This window comes from Bubalus kerabau, chromosome 4 (genome assembly GCF_029407905.1).
Source record: "Bubalus kerabau isolate K-KA32 ecotype Philippines breed swamp buffalo chromosome 4, PCC_UOA_SB_1v2, whole genome shotgun sequence".
Lineage (NCBI taxonomy): Eukaryota > Metazoa > Chordata > Mammalia > Artiodactyla > Bovidae > Bubalus > Bubalus kerabau.
Genome location: NC_073627.1, coordinates 20,416,466 through 20,433,868, shown reverse-complemented (window position 1 = coordinate 20,433,868; position 17,403 = coordinate 20,416,466). Strand labels below are relative to the sequence as shown.

Sequence of the window (17,403 nt, the reverse complement as noted above, 5' to 3'; positions counted from 1 at the left end):
ATGGGGAAATAGTGGAAACAGTATCAGACTTTATTTTTGGTGGCTCCAAAATCACTACAGATGGTGATTGCAGCCATGAAATTAAAAGATGCTTACTCCTTGGAAGGAAAGTTATGACCAACCTAGATAGCATATTAAAAAGCAGAGACATTACTTTGCCAACAAAAGTCCATCTAGTCGAGGCTATGGTTTTTCCAGTAGTCACATATGGATGTGAGAGTTGGACTGTGAGAAAGGCTGAGTGCCAAAGAATTGATGCTTTTGAACTGTGGTGTTGGAGAAGACTCTTGAGAGTCCCTTGGACTGCAAGGAGATCCAACCAGTCTATTCTGAAGGAGATCAGCCCTGGGATTTCTTTGGAAGGACTGATGCTAAAGCTGAAACTCCAGTACTTTGGCCACCTCATGCGAAGAGTTGACTCATTGGAAAAGACTCTGATGCTGGGAGGGATTGGGGGCAGGAGGAGAAGGGGACGACAGAGGATGAGATGGCCGGATGGCATCACTGACTCGATGGTCGTGAGTTTGAGTGAACTTGGGGAGTTGGTGATGGACAGGGAGGCCTGGCGTGCTGCGATTCATGGGGTCTCAAAGAGTCGGACACGACTGAGCGACTGAACTGAACTGAAACTGGGTACTTTTGTACTAACATAACAAGGATGCAAGAACCCAGCACTTAAACCATAAATAAGGATCTTGACACTATCCTACGTCTAAGCACATGCCCCCCACACCCATCCACCCACTTCCCCCACTCAGAAACCACATCTTGATTCCCTGTGTTCATCATGCCCTGGCTTCTCATTTTATATAGTTTTATTGTATCTATACATATTCAATATATTCCTAAAATAAGTACTGTTTTTAGTTATTTTTACCTTTAAAAAAAGGGAATTGTGCTATATATAATTCCCAAATGCCTGATTTTTTTAACTTATTAAGTAAAAAATTATTTCACTTACTATTTTTTGCAAAGATTTGTTCTTATTTTTCATATTAAGTGAAAACATATTCACTTAATATTATATTCCTGGAGAAGGCAATGGCAATCCACTCCAGTACTCTTGCCTGGAAACTCCCATAGATGGAGGAGCCTGGTAAGCTGCAGTCCATGGGGTCTCGAAGAGTCAGACACGACTGAGCGACTTCACTTTCACTTTTCACTTTCATGCACTGGAGAAGGAAATGGCAGCCCACTCCAGTGTTCTTGCCTGGAGAATCCCAGGGACAGCGGAGCCTGGTGGGCTGCTGTCTGTGGGGTCGCACAGAGTCGGACACGACTGAAGTGACTTACCAGCATATTATTTTTCATTTAATGTTATTTTGCTATGATCCATTCTTTTTTCCCATATCCCAATAGTTTGTTCATTTTAACGGCTATATTATATTCCACCATGTGACTATGCCATATTTGATTCATCTCCTCTCTCTCTGGGTCATTTCAGGTTTTTACCATTCCAAATGGCAATGAACAAAACTACTATGAACACTCTGGTCTCTGTCTCCTATTGCACATGTGAGAGTTTTTCCCAGAACCAGAATTGCTGAGCCATAGGAAGTACTGAGGGCTCAGTCATGTCCGACTCTTTGCAACCCCATGGACTGTAGCCCACCCAGCTCCTCTGTCCATGGAATTCTCCAGGCAAGAATACTGGAGTGGGTAGCCATTTCCTTCTCCAATGTATGAAAGTGAAAAGTGAAAATGAAGTTACTCAGTCATGTCTGACTCTTCGCAACCCCATGGACTGCAGCTTACCAGGCTCCTCCATCTATGGGAGTTTCCAGGCAAGAGTACTGGAGTGGATTGCCATTGCCTTCTCCACACATGGAATAGTCCCCAAAACAGACAATGTTTGGGATCATAAAACAAATCTCAAATGACTCCATTTCTTAAATATTTAGTCATATCTAATATGTTCTCTGACATATGGAGTTAAATTAGTAACCAGTGTTTACAATAGCCAAGACATAGAAGCAACGTAAGGGTCCATCAACAGATGAATGGATAAACATGTGATACATATAAACAACAGAATATTACTCAGCCATAAAAAAACAAAACAATGCCATTTGCAGCAACATGGATGAATCTAGAGATTATCACACTAAGTGAAGTTAGACAAAGACAAATATTAGATGATGTCACTTATATGTGGAATCTTAAAAAATTCTATAAATGAACTGATTTACAAAACAGAAACAGACTCACAGACACAGAAAACAACCTTATGGTTGCTGGAGGGGAAGGGGAGCAGAGAGAAATTGGGAATTATGGGATTAACAGACACACACTACCATGCAAAAAATAAAGAACAAGGATTTACTGCACAGCAAAGGGAACTATGTTCAATATCTTGTAATGAATAACTATAATGAAAAATAATAAAAAAGAATTAGAGACATATCAAGTGAGATAGATAAAACTGAATCACTTTGCTATACACCTAGAACTAAGACAATATTGTAAATCAATTATACTTCAATAGACATCTCATTTAAATGTCAAAATGATGGTAAGATTAACAGTATAAAGGCCATTTTCCCAATAAAGAATCTGAGGCTCTAGCAGGTAAAATGAATTTCTTTTCACAACTCCTGGGTATACAGCAGAGATGCAAGTCAAAGTTTCCTGAGCACCCCCATAGCTGTGGTGTCACTATCTGGGCGCCGGTTTTTAGAAAGTGTTCTCTTGCACAGCACTATAATATTAGGAGCACGAGGGCCCACAACCAGGAAAGCAGTTTTTAATTTCTGTGGTAACCATTTGCTTAATTCTGCTCTGAAAAATCACCCTCAGCACAGCACACCCTCAAGCTCCTTACAGACCAGAAAGGTGGGCCAGGTTCACACCCGGAAGAGCTGGTTCTTAATCCCAAATCTGCCAGCTCCCCATGCAGAGCCAGATGTAAACTGCAAATGCAGAAACACGCCACAGCCTTTCTTTGGAAAACTTTTCCCTCCACCTTTCCATTCCAACTTCTCTGATTAGGAGACGGAATTCCCACTTGAAGCCCAGGCTCATAATTAAGTAATTCAAAATCTGAAAGTAATTCAAAATCTGAAAGCATGGTGAGCCAGAAGGTAAAGGGACTCTTCCACCTGAATTTGGCCACGTGACTTGCTTTGGCCAATGACCCAATTCAAGCAGAGGCTTGAAAAGGGTCTAGGACTGGAGGCTGGTCTTTCATTACAGCTGAGACCACCATGTGAAGCAATCTGGGCCACCCTCCTAGAGGATGAGATACCACACTGTCCCAGACAGTGCAGCCTTCCCGGGTGCGTCACCAGTCACATGACTGAGGCTGTCCTACCCCATCCCAACTGAGCAAGCCCAGACCAGAAAACCACCCAGTCAATCCACAAAATCATGAGACACAAGTCACGCCACTATGCTGTGGGGTAGTTTGTTACACAGCAAAAGCTAACTGAGGCACTGGGCTCCCCACCATGTCCCCTGGTCAGAGTTTCCATCTTGGTGACCCTCCTGGCCCCTCATTCTTTTAAGACCCTGCCTTTCTTTGCCAGCTGTCTCACCTTCCCACCACCACCACAGGACTGGGACTTCCCTCTGAATTCCAGTCCAATGGCCAAACACTTCCACATCCATGACCTCCCCCTCTCCTGATCACAACTCTGAGAGGTAAGTATTGTTATCCCCATTTCTCAGAAGTAATGGCTGAAGCTCGGAGAGGTTGTCAGCCCTACTAAGGTCACACAGCCGGTCAATGAATCGGACTTCAAATGCTGTTTATTTTCTTCTTCATCTCATGTGGATTAGTTCACAGGCCTCCCAACTGGCAGCTGTCCCCACTGATAACAGTTTGCCTAAATTTCTGAATGTCATCTGCCTTTGATTCCTCACCATGGCCCTGCCTGTTATTGGAACACCTGCTACTGGGTCCACGTCAGCTCCCAGACATCACCCACCTGCCAGGACCGCCACCTGCTCTCCATAGCCAACCCTCTGGATTTCCGATCTGCCTGCCAGATTTGACTTCCTTCAGCGCCTGTTAACTCTCTGGGCTCGTCCCCTCAGGGCCTGCTCCTCCCTGGTTCCAGATCTACCTAAGGCAGCCCCTCCCGCATTGTCTGGCACCTCCCCAGAGAGGACAGTCAAGTCCGTGTCATCAGGAAAAGGGAAGGAGGTGAATAACTACCACGTCGGTTTCTACTTGGGCTCTACTCCTGTGGGTTTATGGGCTTCTAAGATTTTGCTGCTATATCTTTGATAAAGTACTTTGTCTAATAGGTTAGAAATTGATCTGTGTATATGTAATCATTATATGTATGAGAAGGAGTAAGATGTAGGTCTGGTAGATCAAAGCAAGTCATGTGGTCAAGCCCAGATTGAAGAGTGGAGAAAGTTTACCTTTTGATGAGAGGACTGGCAAAGTTGTATTGCAAAGGGTCACATATATAGGGGTCAGAGGGATTTTTCCTGAGCTGACTCTTTGCAACCCCATGGACCATAGTCCACCAGGCTCCTCTATCCATTGGGACTCTCCAGGCAAGAATACTGGAGTGGGCTGCCATGCCTTCCTCCAGGGGATCTTCCCAAACCAGAGATCAAAACCAAGTCTGCCACATTACAGGCAGATTCTTTACTGTCTGAGCCACCAAGGAAGTCCTTACTGAGCTCAGATGCTCCCTTATGGAGATTCATTTCCTGTTTGTTTCACAGCTAGATGGAGAGAACATTCCTGGAGAAGGAAGTTTACTTATGTAAACTGACAGTACATTGGTAACTTTTCCATCAGGCTGTGGTCCCAGGACTAGGACATTGCTGAGCTCAGTGAGAAACTGACAGACTCCGGGCTCCCTCAGGAGAAGAATAAACTATCTGACGTTTCATTGCCACCGCCCTAGCACTGCGCCTGGCCTTGGTGAGCGTGCAAGAGATATCTGTTGAATAGAGGACGGATGACGGAATGACCAAGTGAATGACAGAGCCATCCAGCCACCAATCTCACCTTTGGAGAGCTGTCAGATGGGTTCTAAGAGGCCACTAGAGAGGAACGCTATGGAGGTGGGGATGGGGTGGGGGCGCGTCCCACTCTGGCTAAAGGGTTCTGGCTAAAGAACCTTCTAACTCTGAGGTTCTGCATCCCGAGAGAGCCTCCTTATTTCACTGGCTGTCACGCTGTAGAAGCAATAGCTAGCGTGACTCAGAGATGGTGTGATTTAATAAATCCAACTGTGAAGTCAGCTTTGGAAGGTTATAGATGTTGAGGTTCAAATGCAGGTCCTCAGCAATTCCACTGCCAAGTGTCCACCCTAGAGAAACTGTAACTCACGTGTAGAAGCAGAGGGATGTAAGGATGTTCACTGCCACACTGTGCTTAACAGCAACAAGTCAGCAACAGTGTACCTGTCTCTCAGTAGGGGAACCAGAAAACGAATACACTGGGCTCTGTTCACATATTGGAGCACTACACAACAGTCCAAATGAATCTATATCTCTATGCATGTCAGTAACTATATTACTTATATGAACTAGAAATCTCAAAAACCATAGCTGCTTCCACTATCATTCCATTATGTAAAGTTTAAAAACACATATAACAGGGGCATGTAGTTTACATTTAAATACATATGTAGTCAAGATGGGCAAATATTCAGGGGCATGGTATCATCAACTCCAGCCACGGGTCAGCCGTGGGCAGGACAGCAGTGGAAATGAGGAAAAGGGGAGAGGCATTTACTGGACACACTTTTTATTTCTTAAAAAGAAAGAGCCAGAACTAAAGCAAATGTGATCAGCATTCACATCCTGGAGGTGGGTACTACGTGCTTTTTCTGCACACTTTCTTGTATTCATTCATTCAACAAACATTCAGTGAGGACCTGTTATGTGCCAGGCACCGTTCTAGGCTCTGGGGACACAGTAGTAAACAAAGCCGACATCGCTGTCCTCAAGGAGCTCATATTCTCTCTGTTTGAAACATGCATAACTCCTCATTTTGATTTTTAATACATAAGTCCAGTCCTTAACCACTGACTGAGAGGCAACCTACCTTTTTCCAATCTCCTCCAATCTGCTCGGTTTTCTCTTCCCCAGAACCTCCCACTAGCATCTGGTCCCCTTCCAAGCCCCATGTCAGGAAAGGCCACAGATGTCCTGTGACAGAGTCCCCACCTCACCCTGTGGAAGACCCACCACCTAGCTGTACTGCCCCACCCCCCACTATCATCCAACTTCCTCGTCACACCCACCACCATTTACCGGAGACCCTGGGGCTGCCTCCAGTGTCTCCCCACCCTCATGCCTGTGTTGACACCCCATCCCACACCCAACCCATCCATTCCTAGAATTCTTTAACACTGATGGCCTCTTTGCCCCCCATAGCCACATTCAAAATGTTATCCCTAGAACTGTCCTCCTTGGAAACCTTTCACTTCCCACCTCCCTCTCTGACCTTGGCCTTTTCCTCCTGCAGCTGTACACTCTCTCCCCAGACACTTACCCCAGAGAGCCCCCAGGCCTTTGCCTCCACGTTCTCCCTGCCCTTCTGTTTCTTCCTGGCCACTCTCCCCTCCCCTCCCAGCCTCAGCCCCAGAGGTGATGCTCTGAGCCACTCTCACCTCTCCCTGCACCTCAGCCTCCTACAGCCCCCATCGGGCACAAGCCCTGGACCAAAGCCACCCTCAGTGTCTCTGGACTGAATCACCCCCACCCTGGATTGATGATCTGGGGCCCTGTTGATCCTGCTCCCTGACTTTTGGTGGGGTCCCTCTCTCCCCTTTAGTAATTAATTATTAGTTGAACCTTCACTTCCAAATCCCACCCTCCACCCCCACTCCACTCAATCCCTGATCCTTAATTCTCAGCTGAAGACCGCCCACCCCACTGAGAAATCTGAGCAATTAACACGATTCCCTGCAACTCCCAGCCTTGCCTCCAACACAGCTATTGGCATCATTCTCACCTCCTCTCCTCCTCCCCAGCAAAGGGGTCGCCCCCTCCCCTGTTCCATCCTTGCTTGTTGTCACAGTTGAAGGTGGCACCAGCCCTTCCCCAGTACAGAATCTCAGGTGCCTGGCTACCCCCACGCCTGACCGTCCACACCCAAGCATCAAGTACTGCCGATTTATTTCCTAAATATTTCTTTTATCAAGAAATAAATCAAGAACTCTCTCAAGACTGTTACCACAGGTCTAATTCAGGATGATCACCGACTCCGGTCTCTCAACTCCAGTCATGACCCTCCAGCCGTCCTCCCTATGGCCACCAGAGGGATGCTCCCAAACATCCATGTGCTATCATCGCATGCCTGCTTAAAATCCACAAAAGGCTCCAAGTTGCTCACAGGGCATCACAGGACAATGCCTAAGCCCCAGGCACAGCTCCTAGGGCCCTTCATCAGCTGCCAACAGCTGCCAACATCTCCACAGCTCACACTCCCTGTCTCACACCTAAAGCTCCAGCCTCAACACTTACAGCCCCTGTACATCTCTAGCTCTCAACACTTACAGCCCCTGTATGTTTCTAGCTCTCTCACCTCTGTTCCTGTTGAAGTTCTTCTTGTGGCCTGGAATGCACTGCCCCTCCTCCTCAATCTTCAAGACTCAACACAAGTGACCCTTCCTCCAGGGTAGCTTCCCTGCCCACCCTGGGTTGGGTCAGGCGTCCTTTACCCTCCCCAAACACCTAGTGCATATGCCTCTATCAAAGTCATTACCAAAGTGGTTTATAACTTTCTCTTTCAGTGAGTCTCTCCCCTGCCTGGTATGTAGCAGGTGACCTTAGAAAGATGTCTGCACAAAATGTCCAGAGGCAGAAAGATAAGCAGGCTGAACCTCAGAGATTCTACAGCACAGGCATGCTCATTCCCAACCAAGCATACCCTCCATAAGCTGGCAGTCACCAAACATCTATCCACATGGGCACGTCTCCGGACTCAACAGTCAGGAATGGAGGTGGGCCCCCACCACCTGCAGTGGTTCAGATTGATCACCCGGGCATGGATGTCCATGCATACCCTCCTCCCAGGGTCTCGGGTGCCACCTGTCCCATTCCCAGGGCTCCCTGTGGCTAACATCCCACCCCCTGCTATGCCTTCCCAGGCATAGCACCCTTGTGTCCACCTCCCTGGAGCACACTACCTTGGCCAGGGATCTCACTATAGGACTTTCCATAATGCCTCGAAGGAAGATCAGGTCCAGTTCAGCTGCTCCCGTGGCATTGGGGAGAGATCCCAGGTTGTCCAGGACTTGCTGCATGGCTGGAGGGAAGGAGCAGACAGTGAGAAACACAGGCGCCAGCTGAGCACAGGGGACCCAAACACACCATAGAAACCCCATCCCTCTTACCCTCCATCCCACAGAAGACAGCCCCTCCCCGCAGCACATCCTTCCCCGCCTGGCACTCCAAGCCCTAGAATGCCTGCGGCAGAGGCCCTAAGAGGGGAAGGGCAATTTCCTTGGCCTGTTCTCTAGGCCCTAGGTAATACTAGCCTGGGCAGGTAGAAGGCTCCCAGCACCAGGAAGTGGACTTTGAGGTGGGGGCAGGGGAGAAATGGAAGCAGATGTCAGGTTCCAGTTTCTGCCCTAAACCAGAGAACCACATCATTCAATCTCTGGATGGGCTGAAGCCACAGGACTCAGCCACCTGCATGTGGCAGGCTCAGGGGTGAGAGAGACGGCGCTTGGAACACGTCCCTGGAGTGTGAGCCTGGAGTCAGCAGACAGCCATGCAGGAGGTCAGGGCCTACCCGCCATCCACTACCAACTGTGCCACTAATTCAGGGTGATTTGCACAAGTCACTGTCCGTCACAGGCCTCAGTCTTTCCTTCCTGTAAAATGGGTGGATTAAACTGGATGGTATCTACAGGCCCTTCAGCTCTGAAAGACAATGACCTGGAAATTAATATAGATCATAGGAAGCCAAGGCTGAGGCCCAGGACACTGGTAGAAGCTGGGGGAAATAGGCACTCTGGGGCTTGGGATGACTGTGGACACCCAGGGGCAAAGGTCAGACCAAGTCATCCTAGGGATCAGCAAACCCTCAGCTGGGGATGGGACATCAGCAAGGGGAGAACACCTGAAGCTGGGCCACTGCTGAGGGGCTCAGCCTCAGGTAGGGGCTGTCTTCCCCCACCAGCAGAGGCGGAAGCTACTGGCTGTGGCAGGCTCTGGGGGAAGGGAGGCAGAAGCAGAGTGTGCCCAGCTGGGGGCAGAGATGGGCAGGGGGTATCATTACTCTGCCACCCTGCCACCCACGCCTACATCTGCATAACAGCACCCAAGCTGGGAAGGAGGAGGGTGGGTACAGTCCCTGGCACCTCTCACTGTTCTCAGCCATGCCCCCTCCTCCAGGAAGGGATGGGGGTGGGCTGCAGGAGGCTCTGAGATTGGAAGCTGGCAGCCACTGGTCAGGGACCCTTGGCCTTCCACACTCTTCCCTCTCATTCTCCCCACCTTTTCCACAAATGACATTCATACCTGCCCTCCAGACCCCTCCTGCTCATGTCTGGGCTTGGCATCGGTCAGAACCTGCCAGGTCCTTAGTGGACTCAGAAAGAGGCCAGGACAGGAACCCTTCCCACTCTGCCAGGATATCCTGGGACCCTTCCTCTCCCGTCATCTTCACACACAGATTCCCCAGCCTGCCAGCTATGGGAGGGGATTGAGCCAAGGGAGTTGGTGCCCTCAGTACAGGTCAGCTCTCCTGGGGGACCGCGCCCGGAGACCCTTAGGCTTCGGAGAGCCCGCTCCTAGGGTACCCTCTCCAGATGCCCTAAACCCCTGAAGACCAGACCCCAGCCTCGCCACTCCACCTTTCCCTACCTTCCCTCCGGAGCTCAGCTTCCTCAGAGGAGCCCAGGGATATACCCTCCAAAGAGGCCCCGCTCCCTGGGCTGCCGGCCATGGCTGACTCCCTCCGGGACCTGGGCTGTGGAATAGCCTCCACGCCGCCGCAGCCTTCCCAGCCAGAAGTGGGCAGCGCTGGAGGAGGTGGGACTCAGGGAGCGCCCTCTGCAGGATCAGCCAATTGTAAGGCTCAGCCGCCTGACCGCCTTGTTGATTGGCCAAAGCCCAGACTGGGAGCAGACAGGCGGGAGGGGGCTGTGAAAGAGCTGGGAGGGGGCCATGGAAGGGTCCTCGTCCCACGGTGGCCAGATTCCCCTGTTTGAATACCTATCACTAAAAGGTGAGGAGGCAGCTGAGGAAAGGTTTCCGGCCGGGGCGTGGGGGGTGGGGGTGTTTTTAAGTTTGCCCCCCATCAAGACTGGAGCGGTGCTCAGAGATCCTCCCCTCCCAGAAACCCAAGGTGGATGGGGACTTGGCCCCATCTTATTCCAGTCCCTCTCTTCTAGAAGTCCCTCCTCAATTACACCGCCTGCCACCTCCTCCTCGAGACTTCTGACCGCTCCTCTCGGTCCCCTCACCAAGCCCAGTTTTCTTTACAGTGACCCCCTCAGGGTCAAAGGAAGCCCCCAAGAACAACTCTAATGAGGCAGTGGCACGGCCCTCAGACCCCATATCTCAGGAGTAGCTTCTCCATCCCCATCTCCAAGTGTGCCCCCCCCCACTTGCTTCAGGGGGCGATGGCTGTGGACAAGTCAGGCATCTTGGGACTGGGGTACTGGGGACTTGGGAAAAGGTGAGGGAGTATTCATTCAGAAGAGACTAGCGTGGGCAGGAAGGGAGGGGTTTTGAAAGTTACCCCAGCCCAGAGCCACCATTCCTTCCTCTGAGACCCTGCACCCTTGAGGCCACCACTAGGCACTGCTCCTGCCACCAGACTGCCATTCCCTGAGGAGTGGCACAGGGTCACAGCACACCCTGGTTGCCATGGCAGCAAGCAGGATTACACACTAGAACATTAACCCAGAGATTTAAAGGGACAGCTCCACCTGAAAGCCCCACATCCCAGCCTTAATTCAAAGAAAGGAGGGAACCCGGTACAGAGGCAGAGCTTCAGGTCTGGAGTCCAGGAGCAAGGACTCTCACCCATGCCAACACCCATGCATCTCCAACCCTCAGGGAAAGAGCTCCTCCACCTTACTAGAAATGGAGTTAGGGTCTCTCTGCAAGAGGAAAACACCCGCACCATCTCGCTCCCTTCATGATGATAGTGGCCATATTGATATGTGGATCAGGGTAGAAGGACCCTGCTAGCTTCAATCTCTGCAGAAGCCAAGGCAAGGATCTCTGGGGCAAGGTAAAGGAGAAGGGGGTGGGGGGCGGTGAACTTGACCTTAGAGGCAAGGGTACAGCTGTCTATCAGACCCGTGGGAAGTGTAATGACCACCAAGTGAGAAGGGGCAGAAGCCACCATTAGAGTTTTGAGGCCAGGAGCCTGTCCAACCCTGGGGCAGGCACAGAGGGCCACCTGAGGGAAAGACAAAGCTTCTGGCTTTTGAGTCGCCCATCGCCTCTTTTCAGAGGAAGAAACGCAGCCTCCAAGTGGTTAAGCAATTTGCTTTGCTTAAGTTGCTTTAAGCAACTTTCTTCCTTTGGATACAGAAAGCCCGTGACACAATACCCAGGGGAGCAGGTGCCCCAGGAGTCCTCAGAGGAAGCAGACCCTCGCACCTATCTCCTGAACTCCACTCCCTACCCTGTCCCCCACCCCACCAGGGCCCATCAAGTGGCCTGTAGCAGGGAACCAAAGCGCTGGGCCTTCCCCTCCCTCTACACCCCTGGCAGGCACCATTAATGGGTTTACTGGACAGCCCCAGATTGACAGGCCTTTAATCACAGGCTCAGGGATGGGCTTAATTAACCCCTAAGCAGCTTACAGAGGGGCCCAGGCAGGCTGGAGCAGTGGAGAATGCACTGAACCCTCCAAGGCTGCAGCAGCTAGGGGACATTGGGACAGTCTGGCCACTGCATGGAGAAGAGGCCTTTCCTGGGGGACAAGGGTGTCACAGTTCAGTTCTGGCCCCTCACAGCAGCCTTCACTTTCCTGCTTCAGTTTTTCAGAGGGGAGGGCACAGAGAAGTCAATCTAACTGAACTGGGAGGCCTGGAACATCTTGCAGAAGCAATAGCAGCGCCTAGAGAAAAGGAAGGGGCTACAAGGTCAGGAGGCACCCAAGCGGGGATCAGTCAGAGAAAAACAAGAACGGTTCATAACTGTCAGGGCCCTCTGAGAGCCTGAGTACAGGGCACTTCACCTGGTGGGTCTCTGCATACACTCAGGGTGCGATCCCTGAACCCCTGGAGTGGAATGCAGACTTCATGCATAGAGGCCTTTGTCTATGATGAAGGCCCTCGGTTTGCATCAGATTCTCAATAGGATCCAGGACCAATATAAGTTAAAAACACTGATCTTGTCCTATCACCTCATTCTACAGAGGGGGAAACCTAGGTCCTCAAAGCGAGGTGACTGACTCAGGGTCACAGGTTAAAGAGGTAACAACTCAGCAGCACAGCATAATAACTGTGAATACCCCTAATGGTGACATGCTTTCCCTATTATAGCCTTTGAGTTTCACATCACCTCTTGACAGAAGAAGAGACACAGCCTCCAAGAATCTAAGCAGATTGTTCCTGAGGCTTCCTAGCTTGTCTGGGTGGCCCACAACCTTGCCCTAAAACTTCCTACAGAACTAAGCCAAGGCTTCCTGACCTGGCATTCTCCACAGCCCAGCACACACACACTCCCATGTGTTGGTCCACTTTACCTATCTGGGGGGCACTGCACTGTGGATGTCTCCAGAGCATGCATCCCCCTCCATGGAGGTGAGTTGTGCTCTGTCTCCAGCCCCACCCTGGGGCTGGTGCAGCAGGGTGATAGAAGTTGCCCGGCGGAATGGCTGAGCAGCTGGATGGAGCAGCTGCAGCAGGGGTCAGTTTGTTCTTACAGGGAGCTGTGGCAGTGCCTGACTGTGCTCCCCAACCTGCCTGGAATCCCCTGAACCACTGATATAACTGACATCCCTACCCCCACTTCTTACCAGTCTCGGAGTTGGTGGCTGCAACCGGCATGGTGAAATCAGCAAGGGCTCCTGGAGGAAGGGAGAGAGGAGGTTGAGAAGGCAGAAGGGCAAAATAATGGGGAAGGAATTAGGAAGGACCTCCCCCTCAGGAGCCAGTGGGGTAGGGAAGAGGGCACTGCCCTGACTCCAAACTATCCCATAGTTCTGGGAGGCAAGAAGGGCAGACATGATACACCCATCTCTCCAAGGAGGAGGAGACAGAGGATCAGAGAGGTTAGTTGATTTGTCCAAGGTCACAAAGCTAATAAAGAGAGCTATGGGGACTTCCCTGGTGGTCCAATGGCTAAGATTTTGGGTTCCCAATGCTAGGGGCCTGGGTTCGATCCCTGGCCAGGGAACTAAAACCCACATGCCAAAACTAAAAATCCCACATGCACAACTAAGATTCGGTGCAGCCAAATAAATGAATAAAAATATTTTTTTAAAGAAAAGGAGAGCTACAATGAAACTCCAGGTTTTGTGAGTCCAAAAAAAAAAAAATATTTCTGCCTACCATCTGTCTTTTTTATTTTATTTATTTATTTTGAGAGAGAGAGAGGATGGGGGAAAGTCCAATGTGAGTAAAAAGGTAAAAAGTAAGAAAATGGGTGTTCCCTGACTTTAAGCTCCATGGGTCAAGAATCACATCTGTTTTATTTTGCCTCTGGATCCTAGACCCAGCACAGTGAAGATGCTCTACAAACATCTGTTCATCTGTCTGGAAGAAATGATGTCATACCTCACTAGGGCCTCTCTTGCTTCCTCTTTCTCCCTCTACCCCTTCTTAGCCCAGTGCTGGGACAAGGAGAGCAGGGGGCTCTGGGCAAAACCCATCACAGAATTTACAGACCCAGTTTCCATCCCAGGTCCTCCTGGAATGGCGTTGGATCCTTTATTCTCCAAGAAGGGTGCAGGTGGGTAACCCACCATCCTTCATCCCTTTGCCTTTCTGGGCTTGTGCCGGTGGAGAAAACCCTAATTCCCAGTTGCCATGACAACAGGAGGCGCGGTGGCTCCCAGCAGGGGTGGGGGAGTGGAAGGAAGCATCTGGCAGTGCCCACTTTAGGTCTGAATGCTACTGGGCCCTGGGGGTGGGGGAGCCACGATTTCACCTCCTCCCCCTAAAAAGGTCCCTAGAGGGACCACTACCTGATTTTAATGAAATCCTCTCTCTTCCTATCACCTTCCCCGGCCTGAGCAGGTCATCTGTGCTCCCTGCTACTTGTAATTTCAAGTAGCAGAAATTACAAAAGTGGAAGGATGACTCCCCTTCCTCCTGGATCTGCCCAGAGGACAAGGAAGAAAGGAGCTTTCGGGGAAAGGAAGGACATCTCCTATCAGGCTAGCACCCAGACTAGGAGCAATGCCCAGGATCCACTGTGCCAGCTAGTGCCCTGGGCACAACTCCTGCCACCCCTATTCCTAGAGAGCATTAGAGAGGGATCCCTTTCTCCCCACCCCCCAACCCCACCCCTGGCCCGTCCCGGGTCCTGAGGACCAGGAACCTGCAGCTCTCTCCAGCTGGCACTACTCTCCCAAGTCCTCCTTCCCCAGAGGGTGGAGGGTGGGAAGAGGCAGGGAGGATCCGGTCCCCAGAAGTCTTGCCCAGCCTGCCTGGGTTTTCTCCCTGAGGAGTCGGTTCCCACGGGCATCGGCTAGCTCTGCCCTACCCCCACCCAAGACTCTGGGAGGGCGGGGCCGGCTGTGCCCACAGGAGAACAGCAGTGCCAGGCAAGCCAGCCTGGCTCCGAGTCAAGGTCCGGAGCCCAGGCATCTGAGAACTCGCACCTCAGCTTCCAAAACCCTGGGCCCACGTGCCCTCTCACCCCTATCTCCAGGCTATCCACACCACCCAGGGTCGGTAGCCGATGTGGGCCCACCGAGAAAGGGGGAGGTTTCCTCCAAGCTCTGTTAATACACGTACAAAGAGATATAGAGGAGAAAGGTCTGACAAAGGAGCTTTGAAGATCTACAGGTCGTGGAGAGGGGTAGACAGACTGCAGGATAGGGTCTAGTGGCCAGGCGGGCCTGCACGCACCGATGATCAAAGCGCCCCCGCCCCAAGAGCCCAGCCCTAAACCGCTGGGCGCTAGGACCTGGGAGGAGGGGGGTGTGTTGCGAGCCATCAAAGAAGACTCTCTGCGTGCGCGCCCGGCGGAGACTAGGGGATGAGGTCACTGAATGGCTGCACACCCCCCCAACCCCCGCCCGCGTCCTCACGCTCCCCGCTCTGAGTTGACCTAACTTTCTGGCCCTGACTCCTCGCTCCTGTCACCGACCCCTTCCCAGGTCTCCAGATCCTAGTCCTGGCCTCCGACCCAGACCCGCCCCCTCTACAACCTGGGAGGCGAAGAAGCAGCACACCCCCTTTGCATGACCCCCTCCCAGGAGAGATTGAGGTGTTGGCCTCCCAAGGTGGCAGGGGAGCCAAGGGGACCCACACAACCTCCGTCTTGCGCCCCCACCCCCGGAAGAGCTAATAACGCGGTTCTTACGTAATGCCCGGCTCCGAAGTCCCCAGAATCCGCACAGTCCCCGGAGAAGCCGCACGGACACTCGGGCCCCCGCACAGCTCACCAGGCTCTGTGCCTGACGTCACTTAGGAGCCCTCACCGCAGGGGCGGGGGACCAGTGTCCACGGGCCGCGAGGTCTGATCTCTCCCTAGGAGCCCCGAGAAAAGGGGAGTGGGGGCGGGAGGGTGAGAGGGAGAGAAGGGGCGGGAGGGTGAGAGTGAGGGGAGGGGCCAGAGAAAAGGCCAGGGGAGGTGTAACGCAGAGAAAGGGCCCCAAGTGCCGTGCCAGGACCAAGAGGGCCCTCGGGTGGGTGCTGGCCCGGGGGCCGGGGGGCGCCTACCTGCCCCCGGAGAGGCCCCTAGCTCCGGGTGGCTCCCGCGCAGCCGGGCGCTCCGCGTTTATTGCTTGTCAATCGCTACTCCGGCTCTTAAAGCGGCGAGGCCTCCTCCGCGCGAAGGGGCGGAGACCGAGAGCGGAGGGGAGAGGGAGAGGGATACGGACGCCGCGGGACCACCCGCAGGAAAGCACCCTTTACGAGCAGCTAGTGGGTAGGCGGGGAGGTGGTGACTTAGGAGACACTACACAGCCCACGATTCCCCGACCCGCAGCTGGCTTCCTACCCAGGGAAGAAAGGACTGGGACCTGTACCCACTAGTCCCTCGGCGCCCAGCGATTCCCTTAAAAGGGCGATGGTAAGAGACCCGCCCCCTTCTCTCAGCTTTAGACCCGCGTTCCAGTTCAAGACTTGCCTCACCTTTCCTCATTATCCTGCTTCTCAACTGGGTAAGGGAGCAGGAGGAGTTTAGGGAGACCCCTCAAGGAGCAGGAGACCCATCCCCATAGGACCTCAAACTCAGGAGCAGCTTTTAAGGATTCATTGGTGGATACCTGGATCCCAGACTCGCTAGGCGAATTTGCAAAAAAAAAAAAAAAAAAAAAAGGTGGGGGGCGCTGAGACCCTATTTCAAGCCTGAACCGGAGAGCTGGTCAATACCCCAGTCTACGGAATACAGAACAAGGTGACTCGCCATCCTTCTTCGTAGTTCCATCTCAAGAAATAAAGACAAACCCAGTTGCCCGCCTTCACCCCAGCTTCTGGCTCCACTGTAGACCTGCACTTAGTTCTAGCCGTGGAATACTGAAAGCTCAGCGGGAAGACTACGCTTCGCCAAGTGCGCCGTGCTTTCGGGGTCAGCCGAGGTACTACTCTGGCCGCGGTATTCCCCACCTTGCACCCTCTCCAACTGCTTTCTAGATTATGCAGGTCTCCTAAGATCAGAAATGCACTGCATTCTGGAAACTTGCTTGGAAAGCTCAGAAATGGATTTGACTTGGAAATTGATCCTGGAAGCAGGGGGGACTGGTCCCCTTGTTGCAGGAGACTCAGCTTGCCCTGGGCTCCGGCGATCATACGTTTCAGTACTGTTGTTGTTTTGTCACTAAGTCTTGTCCGACTCCTTTGCGAACCCGTGGACTGTAGTCCGACCGGCTCCTCTATCTATGGGATTTCCCAGGGAAGAACACTGGAGTGGGTTGCCATTTCCTTCTTCAGGAAATCTTCCCAACCCAGGGATCAAACTTGCGTCTCCTGCATTGCAGGCGGATTCTTTACCACTGAGCCATCGGGAAAAGCCAGGTTTGAGTATAGGTAAAGAGTTTGCCTGAGGTGCAGGAGATCTCGGTTCGATCCCTGGGTCAGGAAGATCTCCGGAAGGAGGAAATGGCAACCCACTCCAGTATTCTTGCCTGGGAAATCCCATGGACAGAGGAGCCTGGCGGGTTACAATCCATGGGGGTCACAAAGAGTCGGACACGACTGAGCGACTAACACAAGCACACAAACACAAGCCACAAAACCACTACCAAGCTACAAAACCAGTGCCAAGCTCTACAGAAAGTCCTGATGTTTTTCGGTGGTCTCCTCCCTTATTACTGAGCAAGGAAAGGAAAGTTAGTTAGCGATC

At 51.9% G+C, this 17,403-nt stretch overlaps 1 protein-coding gene across 1 annotated transcript in view; it reads right to left on the bottom strand.

The window, feature by feature from the left end:
* The window catches only part of MPP2 (MAGUK p55 scaffold protein 2), a 28,033-nt gene extending 11,689 nt beyond the window's left edge, over nucleotides 1-16,344 (bottom strand). The window contains exons 1-3 of the mRNA XM_055575753.1: nucleotides 16,194-16,344; nucleotides 12,905-12,955; nucleotides 8,103-8,221 (exon numbers count right to left, since the gene is read on the bottom strand). Coding sequence (XP_055431728.1) covers nucleotides 8,103-8,221; nucleotides 12,905-12,955; nucleotides 16,194-16,203 — 180 coding nt within the window. The 5' untranslated portion in view covers nucleotides 16,204-16,344. The remainder of the gene's footprint in view (nucleotides 1-8,102; nucleotides 8,222-12,904; nucleotides 12,956-16,193) is intronic.
* Between the last annotated feature and the right edge of the window lie 1,059 nt (nucleotides 16,345-17,403).